The 9,972-nt window shown below is 41.0% G+C and overlaps 1 protein-coding gene across 1 annotated transcript; it reads left to right on the top strand.

The window, feature by feature from the left end:
• Positions 1–753: 753 nt before the first annotated feature.
• Positions 754–1,436, top strand: LOC126786375 (precursor of CEP14). Its single transcript, XM_050512181.1, has one exon. It carries the CDS (start codon positions 840–842, stop codon positions 1,137–1,139), a length of 300 nt encoding a protein of 99 aa, XP_050368138.1. The 5' UTR covers positions 754–839; the 3' UTR covers positions 1,140–1,436.
• Positions 1,437–9,972: the final 8,536 nt, after the last annotated feature.

The following is a 9,972-nucleotide window of genomic DNA, read 5'->3' on the forward strand; positions in this document are numbered from 1 at the left end:
TCAAGAATCCAAAAAAGAAAACTAGAGCAGTTGTTAATTAATGTTGAATGGTACATTGTTAGCTAGCTACGCACAGAATAGTCCTAATTAAGAAATGCTCACAGTAATCTTAGTATATGAGCAAATTATTTTGTTCATGCCTAATCATTCAGAACATTAACGTGCATTTACGCCAACATATTTGACCGGACGGTATTAGATGTAAAAGAAACTCTTATAATTTAAGTAAAATAACACTCTACTGGTGACACATAAGTGAAGTCTTTTTGACAATGGGTATATATCTTGATAATTTTCCATAGAAATTAAGTTGACGATAGGCTAGCCACAAGATAATTAAGCCGAAGGAAGCGCAATAAATTTTGATGGAAGGGTGCGGTATGTGACGGTGGCGCAAATGCTCAAGAACTTGGCGAGAAAGAAAAACATGGGCCGGCGGCTTCGCTCACGACCAACAAAACCTAAAACTCCACGCGGCGCTCTCTGGCTCTCCGATAGGTCTCATTTCAAAATTGAAATTAAAATTCACGTCACATTATTCTGAGTTTCTGACTAAAAATACGATTTCTTATTCTTCGCAGTCCAAATCTCTCTTCCAATTTTGATCTTTGACTCGGCCACCCTAAACGTGATCCCCAAGCTCCTCTCTCTCTCTCTCTCTCTAGCCGCCGCCACGCCACATTAGCTTTCTCTCTCTTCCTTCACTATATAAACGGAGCCTCCTTGTTGCCTAACCCCAACAAACCACTCCCTTTTCGGCCTTCAGAAACATAGCTTCACACAGAGACCACTCTCTTTCCCTCGTTCTCTCTGAGCTTTCTGCACTGCTCACAATCTCCATGGCTCGCCTGAGCGCTTTGGCTTTCGTTTTCTTGATGGTATTTGCCATGGTCGTGTCTACCTTAGAAGGCAGAAGGCTTCTGGACACTAATGAGTACGAGTTCAAGAAGAAAGCTACGTCGAATTCGTTGGATAAATCTCTGTTCATGAGTGCCCTTCCTAAGGGTACGGTGCCGGCTTCTACCCCAAGTAAGAAGGGTCATACCTTCGTCATCGACGAGAAGCTTATTGCTCGGAGGCATCTGGTTGGCCACGATCGGTTTCTACAGTCTGTTCCCAGCCCTGGTGTCGGCAATTAGTACTATACATTTCCAGCCGGTCTTATAAACCGTATTTTTTCATTAATTTGTTTTTATTATTCTCTACAATTTTGGGGTCTCTATAGCCTTTCTTTAGTGTTGAGTTTAGATGACAACTTCAGTGCAGTGTTTGACTGCAATGTATAGAGTACGTATAGACAGTGTAGTAGTCATTTTTCTTTTATCTCCAATTCGATCTAGGGATCCAAATTGTAACTCGCATCCCCTCAGAATATTAAAGACAACTTACATGCAAATATGTAGCCAAGTTTAAACTCTATTGTTCTTCGATCTTCATTCTTATTGTTTTTCCTTTAAATTTGAAGCATTAGCTACGATTAGTCACGCATAACGCTTATCTCAATCTAAAAGAGACGCTGACAAGTAAATCATAATCCAATAACTCTTAGGATTAGACTCTCACCGATCCTCTAAAAGAAAGAAAAGGTACACAACCATTTAATTTTCAGTGTTCTCTTGGCGATTTGGCTTGCATTTGGTTAACAAGGGCGGGGATGTAGTCAATTAATTAAAATCTCTAAATAATAACCGTATGTAATCTCACTTTCATATAGATGCTATCTGTATTTTATCGATCTGGGTTGGTGGAGCTTCAATTCTTAACATACGGTTTTTTGTCATTAATTCGTGTACTTATTCATAGCAAATTGGCTCTAAGCATCTCTGCTATTAGGAAATTTTGCCTCTACTAAACTTGTACAAAATCAATAATGCTTTGCTTATGTTACTATTGGAGTAAAAGATAAAGCTTTGCATGGACTATGTACATATGCAATGCCATTTGGCTGTAACTCTAACGTGAAAATGACAGTGTTGAAAGGCAAAGCGCGTTTTTGAGAGTTGTCATCACAAAATTGATTGATTGATTGGTTGTTGGTGAAAACTTGTGCAAGTAATAGTCTAAAATCTGTACATGCATAAGATTTATGAAAAAAGAAGATGTTTATCAAAATTTGTTGGAATAATGGAATAGACAAGGATTGACTAAAACTTGTTAAAGTGTTACAACTTACAACCACGACACTACGTACATCGAGGTAGAAGAGTTCAAAATCCCTAGCCTCATTACAATTGAAGATTCGATCAGGTCTGCACTAAACACCAACAAATTTACATTCATAAAATAACTGCAGAATAGTTAACATGCATAACACTCCAACTTCCAATCATCAAGATTGATTATAGGATCAACCCGAGAAACATGATATCAGAAGAGTCTACATGCATGTTTCTCTCAACACCGATCTCCATCTTATCTTTAGCATTCAAATCATGAACTCTCTATATCTAAGATCATGTAGCTAGGTCACATCTACTTTATTCCACAACCATTATTTCTTCTATCCTTCCTCAAAAGAAAAAAGGGACCAAAAATTTTCAAACTAAAGAAAGGAATATTGGTTGATGAGTAGTCAAATTCCAAAGTTGGCAAGCTTTTCATTTTGGAAAATTTTCTATGCAACAGGGTGAAAAGACTTGATGAATGATGGACCAAATTATATGAATTTTTAGTATGATTAGACGAATTACATCATTGGTCATATATTTTCGATACCCATCGCTACAAATAACAAATCCTCCCAAGGGTTCATTTTTGTGAGCAGGCCGTACGTATTAAGCATCTCCATAATACTATCTCCTTGATTAACCTCTCTTCTCTCGTTTAAATAGTGACCGATCCATTCCGATCCCTTTCCCTCAAAGCAAGTCGTCTAGGCCAGGTGGAAATTTGATCATGAATCATAAAACGAATCCGACTACATCATATCAGGCATAACAGGAGGAACATATATACCTATGTGAATCTAAATGAATCTTCAATCTTCTTTCATTTTCCCTTCACATTGTGAAGTTAATTAGTGGAAGAGAAAACCCTACAAACTACAAGACAACGTACTCGGCTTTACCAAAGAGAAATACAGGGCTCCACAGACCACCCAAATACTATAATCATTTGACGTTGGAACTATAGCTCCCGGCAAATGTGTTCCATTAATTCTCTCTGTGATTCTGGGCACTGATTAATTGGCTTCGATCTGTTTTCCCATAACGGTAGAGATGCTCAAGTTAATTTTCTTTGGTATAATGAATGAAATAATATATGAAAATATCGTTCCCATGCCAATGTAATTGTTTGTCATGACATGAAATGGTATAATTAGGAATGGTGTACAGGAGTCAACTAATGGGTATTACGTGCAAAACAAGTCACCTGCTGCTTAGATTCCTCAAACATTAGGCAGCGCCACTGCACCCGCACCCCACAAAGATATTTTCAGGGTTTGACTTGTAATTAGTTTTGAATTTATTTCGAACCTTCATTTCAGTGTAAGTTCTGAAATGAAATGAAAACAAATTAAAGCCTTCTTGCCATGTCTTCGGCATTTGTGTTGTTCCCTGAAGAGTTCAGCTTATTCAATTTGATTATTCCGAACAAAATACCACATATGATAATCTGATCATGAAGCACCAAGTCCAATTTGGCCTTTTGTTAATGATCAGGTTAACTAAGAAAAGGTTAATTACAGTACGATCGAATAGAGCTCTAAGTAAAAAGGTACGGTGTCGATGAAAATGAGCAAAAACTCAAGTTAAACGAACGATTTTGTAGTCATTCGAAGGTCAAGTAATCCCTCTCTTATATCACTATAAAAATACATGAGTAATGAACGCATATTAAATATGACTTAAGTGTGGGTGTTGATGGTGTGCCCAACTCCCTATGTACTTATTACTCATGTTTTTTGTAGTGTACAAGTTTACACTAGCTGCGGATGAACATTACTAGCATTTTTCTCATATTTCCATCTTTACCCTCACAAAATTTTCATTATATTCTACTGATCATTGATGCTACTTAATTGGTTTCAAACTATATTTAAGTGTAGAACGTAATAGATCGATGTGGATTCCCTATGTTTGGGCAAGGGCGCCGTTCTGCCATCGGGTGGCTACCATATACGCAGGTGATATTTTGAAACTTCTATGTATATAAAATGTGTATACATACATCATATGAGGCTTTGGCTTGTTTTTTCTTCTTTTTTTCTTAATTTTCTTTTTATGTCTTAATATCATGGGGTGCTACCTGAAAATTTTACTATTCTGCTTTGCTATAAGGCGAGGAAACTTAGATCACGAGGCTTTTATTGTCTAAGTACTCAGGGTACGACATGAACAATTATGTTGTTTTTTTCTTGTAGTGTTCATTCACGTACTTCACTATATTGGAAGTTCATGTGTGTGTCCATTGGATATATGGATGTGTTGGTCTCTGTGTCTTTGTGTTGGTCTCTTTATTTTTTACTGATTCTTTGTCTTACCCATACTTTACATTCATATCAGTAACTAGTGTATGAAGTAGATGTAGTTAGTTTTATCTCTTTTATCAGCTCTTCCTTGTATCTATATAGTAGATATGTAAAGTCTCATCATCATCAAGAAATATCAGAAAAGCTTCCGCAAATTCTTGTGTCTTCTTGTCTTCATGGTATCAGAGCAGGAATTCATGTCCTGACTCTGTATTTCTTCTTGATCAAATTCTGATTTCTCTATCCTCCCATGGATGATAAATATGTTGAGAGGTTCTTTGTTCCCTCAACTCTTTCTGTCGGCGTGAATTCGGCCAGGAATCACGGCCCGTGATTCCCTCCGTAAATCACGGCATAATTAGTGGAAATTAGTGGGTATAATAGTGCTAGAATTAGCCTATATAATGAAGTGTAATATGTGAATGATTCATCAAGCAATATAATCAAACCATTTTAAGTTGGTATCAGAGCCTCTTCGTGCTCTGTTTTTTCCTAGGTTTTTTGCCCGTTTTTTTTTTCTTTTTCCGACCGGTTACCACCAGGGTGCTCATAGCTGCCTCCTCCCGTACCGTTGCCCTCCGGCCCTCCCGTACCGTTGCCCTCCGGCCCTCTCTGACGTCGTCGCTGCCTTCCTGACGTCGCCGCTGCCTTCCCGACGCCGCCGACTGCTGCTCCGGCGCCGCTGCTGCCTCCCCGACCGCTCCTGCTGGTACCTCTCCGAGGATTCTTCCATCACCGATGCTGCTGTCTCTCCTCGCCGAACATCGCCGCTCCACGCCCGACGTCACAGCTCGCTGATCCTCCCCGAGGAGATTCTGCACCGCCCGACCCATTTTCGGCCCAGCCCAGTTCATTGCGACCCGGCCCAGCCCATCTCAGTGCTACCCGGCCCAGCCCAGCTCAGGTCCAGCCCAGCTCAGTGCGACCCGACCCGGTTCACCTGATCCGACCTGGTTCACCTGACCCGACCCATCAGTGAATCTTCACCGACAGTTCCAGTGCACCGGCGGCAGATTCTTCTCCATTTTTTTGTGCTTTTGTTCATGCCTCCTCTGCCTTTTTTTTCTTTACACTGTTTCTTTTTCATGGGTTCTTGACACGAAGCTGATGGTTCTCAGACCTCTGATATTCCGACATTCGAAGTATCTGTTAAGGGTTCTGACAGTGGCTCATTTGGAGGCGCCAAACTAAACGGCACCAATTTCCGTAAATGGAAACGACTCATGACTGCTCATCTTCGAGTCATGCATAAAATGGGACATGTCACCGGCGTCACTAAGGCTCCTAGTCCTACGGATATTGTTGCCTACACTAAATGGGACGACGACGATGGTCTTGTCATGTCTGTCTTGTGGAAAGCTATGAATGATGAGATAATTGATCTGGTGGAGGCATGTGCCACTGCACAGGCAATATGGGAGACACTAGCCGACTTATATACTAATGACTCTGATTTCATACAGGTTCATGAGTTAATGTGCACAGCTTTAGCCATTCACCAGGATGGGCAACCGGTGGCGCACTATTTCACCAAATTGAAGAATATTTGGGCTGAGATTGATGTGAAACGTCCTTGCATGATTAAAAATCAAGAGGATATTATTTGGTACCAAAAGGAGAAGGAGCTTGAACAAGTTCACCATTTCCTAAAAGGTCTTGATGCCAAACATACCAGTGCGAAAGGTGAACTGCTCGGAATGACCGAGCCACCTAGCCTACTCACCGCTTTCACCTATATCCGAAAGGATGAGTCTCAGCATGAGAGTATTCTTCAGGCACCGGTTGTAGTTTCCAGTCTCACTGTCCATGCTCGTTCTCCAGCACCACCCCTTCCGCAAGTCACTTCCGCTCCCTTTCATTGACAAGGACCACCACCAGGCTTCGGGAATCAGCCCCGCCCTCCTTGCTCTTATTGTCATGATACTAACCATGCTCATGCGACCTGTTGGAAATTGTATCCACACCTTAGGCCTAAACGACCTAATCATCGTCCACAGAAAAAGGCAGCTCTTCAATTAGTTCCAGAACCAGATATCTATGGTGTGGTTGGGCATGATCATCACATTGCTGGAGGAGCACCTACAGCCTCCATCGTTGGCCGTGGTCAAATTGGTATGGTTTTCAATATTTCTCACTCTATTAGTTTTGATACATGGATTATTGATTCTGGTGCATCTGATCATATGACTTATGAAAAATCTTATTTTACTGTATTGTTCCCTCCACTCGTACCCTATGTTACTAATGCTAATGGTGAGGCGTTCCCGGTGTTAGGGATAGGGTCCGTTCGTATTACTCCCACCATAGAGCTTCATAATGTACTCTATGTACCTGCTTTATCACATCATTTGATATCTGTTCCCCAATTAAACGCTGACGCCCAGTGCTCAGTGACCTTTTTTCCTATGTATGTGATATTTCAGGATCTTCTCACCGGACGGGTAATTGGTTAGGGGTATCTGAAGGGCCGGTTGTTTCATCTGGATCTGACATACGCTGGGGAAAAACCAGGGGGACAGTCTCGGACCGCTTTACTCTCCACTTCTAACAAGCTAAGTGAAGTTTGGTTATGGCATCGTCGCTTAGGGCATCCATCTTTTAGTGTTATGAAAACATTCATGTCTTCTTTGTTTATTAGTGTGGACGAGTCTTTGTTATGTTGTGAGACCTGTGTTTTGGGCAAGAGTCATCGATCTACTTATTCCCCTAGTACTTCTCCTAAAAAATTTCTTCCTTTTGAATTAATTCATTCTGATGTTTGGGGACCCTCTAAGGAGTCAACTGTGTCAGGAATGCGTTATTTTGTGTCTTTTATTGATGATTGCACACGTCTTTCATGGATTGTTCTTCTTAAAACTAAAGATGAGGTTTTTTCAGCTTTTCGTGCCTTTCATGCCTCTGTCCAAACACAATATAATGCAACTATTCGAGTTCTTCGTTTTGATAATGGGAGAGAATATGTGAATAATGTCTTTCAGGAGTCCTTAACACACACGGAATTGTTCATCAAACAACGTGTCCTTACACACCTGAGCAAAATGGGGTCTCTGAAAGAAAAAATCGTCATTTACTTGATATGGCTCGGTGTATTCTTTTTTGTGCCTACATGCCTAAATACCTTTGGAGTGATGCTGTCATTACTTCCGCCCACCTTATTAATCGTCTTCCATCTCGTGTCCTTCAGGGGAAAGTTCCATATGAGGTGCTTGCATCACATGTCTCATTACCCTCTTTTCATAATCTTCATGCCCGTGTTTTCGGTTGTGTTGCTTTTGTTCATCTTCCTCAACATCAGCGTTCTAAGTTGGATGCCCGGGCAGTTAAATGTGTGTTTGTTGGGTACAGAGTCCATCAGAAAGGGTACCGGTGCTATCATCCCCCTACTCGGAAGTACTATGTCACTATGGATGTTACCTTTTTTGAGGACATGAGTTATTTTCCCTCTTCTGATACTGCTCTTCAGGGAGAGAAATCATATTTTGAAGAGTTGTATCATGGAGAGGGGGAGACAAGTGAGCCAGTCGATATGGTAACAAGTTATGTTAAGATTACCGATGTGTCAGCCACACAGGCACCCCCAGAGGTCATCACTCGAGAGATTCAGGCACCAGAAGCTGACAACACAACTGCCCCTCATGACTCCCGTACAGCTGTTTATACCCCTGACCAATGTTCTCCTGGTACAGAAGATCACTTATCTGAGGTTAGTCATTCTATTAGGGCTAATAGTAGACAATATGTTTTGCCAAATAGGTCTACTCGGGGTCAACCAACAAAAAAATATGAACCTACCCTTCAGACTAAAGCCAAGTATCTGGTGGCAAATTTTATATCTACCAAAAGATTATCTAAGTCATATGAGTCATTTGTGAATCAAATATCTACTGTATAAGTACCTAACAAAGTGCAGGATGCATTGGGAGATCCAAAATGGAGGAAAGCAATGGAGGAAGAGATGGAAGCATTACAAAAAACACAATACTTGGGAGCTTGTACCTCCACCAAATGGCAAGAAGACTGTAGGATGTCGTTGGGTGTTTACAGTGAAGCATAATCCAGATGGGTCAGTAAGTCGGTATAAAGCACGCCTAGTAGCGAAGGGGTTCACCCAGACATATGGCATAGACTATGATGAGACATTTGCACATGTTGCGAAGATAAACACTATCCGGGTATTGCTCTATATCACTGCTAACTTGAACTGGCCACTTAGGCAGTTTGATGTCAAAAATGCATTCCTTCATGGAGAACTAACAGAGGAAGTATACATGGATCTTCCGCCTGGATATGTGGCCGCTTCTCCAACTACCTCTGTATGCAGATTGAGAAAGTCTTTGTATGGTCTTAAACAATCACCTCGTGCTTGGGTTGGAAGATTCTCACAATTCATGAGAAAAATTGGCTACAGATAGAGTAATTCAGACCACACGTTATTTCTCAAACATCAACAAGAGAAGGTAACCGCCTTGATTATATATGTTGATGATATGATAGTTACTAGAAATGATACTGTTGAGGTGGATAGATTACAGAAACAGCTTGCCAAAGAGTTTGAGATGAAGGATCTAGGTACACTCAAGTATTTTTTTTAGGCATTGAAGTAGCCCGGGGAAATGAATGTATCTATCTCTGTCAGAGGAAGCACTCCAATTGATACTCCTATTGAGCAGAACCATCGGTTAGCAGAGTACCCAGATCAAGTGCCCACTGACAAAACTCGTTACCAGAGGCTAGTGGGACGCCTAATTTATCTATCACATACCAGACCAGATGTTGCGTATGCAGTGAGTGTAGTGAGTCAATTCATGCATAATCCCAGTGAGGACCACATGGATGCTGTTGTAAGGATTTTGAGGTATTTAAAATCAGCTCCGGGGAGAGGAGTAATGTTCTCTAATCACAATAATATCCTCGAAATTTGTGGCTTCACAGATGCAGACTGGGCTGGAAATATTACAGATCGGAGATCCACATCAGGGTACTTTACATTTGTTGGAGGTAATCTTGTTACATGGAAGAGTAAGAAACAAAATGTGGTAGCACGATCTACTACTGAAGCAGAATACAGAGGTATGGCTCAGGGAGTGTGCGAATTGTTATGGCTTAGAAGTTTGCTACAAGATTTGGGTATTAAGCTTGAATGTGCTATGCAGCTGTACTGTGACAACAAGGCAGCCATTGATATCTCTCATAATCCTGTGCAACATGATCGTACAAAACATGTGGAGGTTGATCGTCACTTTATAAAGGAGAAGCTAGACGCGAAGATCATCAGTTTTCCTTTTGTTTCTACAGAATAGCAACTTGCCGATATGCTTACAAAAGGAGTGTCTAAAAAAGCTTTTTATGATTCACTTAGCAAGTTGGGCATGGTTGATATGTATGCACCAACTTGAGGGGAAGTGTCGGCGTGAATTCGACCGGGAATCACGGCCCGTGATTCCCTCCGTAAATCACGGCATAATTAGTGGAAATTAGTGGGTAGAATAGTGCTAGAATTA

This window comes from Argentina anserina, chromosome 3, assembly GCF_933775445.1.
Source record: "Argentina anserina chromosome 3, drPotAnse1.1, whole genome shotgun sequence".
Taxonomy (NCBI): domain Eukaryota; kingdom Viridiplantae; phylum Streptophyta; class Magnoliopsida; order Rosales; family Rosaceae; genus Argentina; species Argentina anserina.

Bases quoted from the DNA above. Each gene is read 5' to 3' on its own strand.
- LOC126786375 (XM_050512181.1), top strand. From the start codon at position 840: ATGGCTCGCCTGAGCGCTTTGGCTTTCGTTTTCTTGATGGTATTTGCC.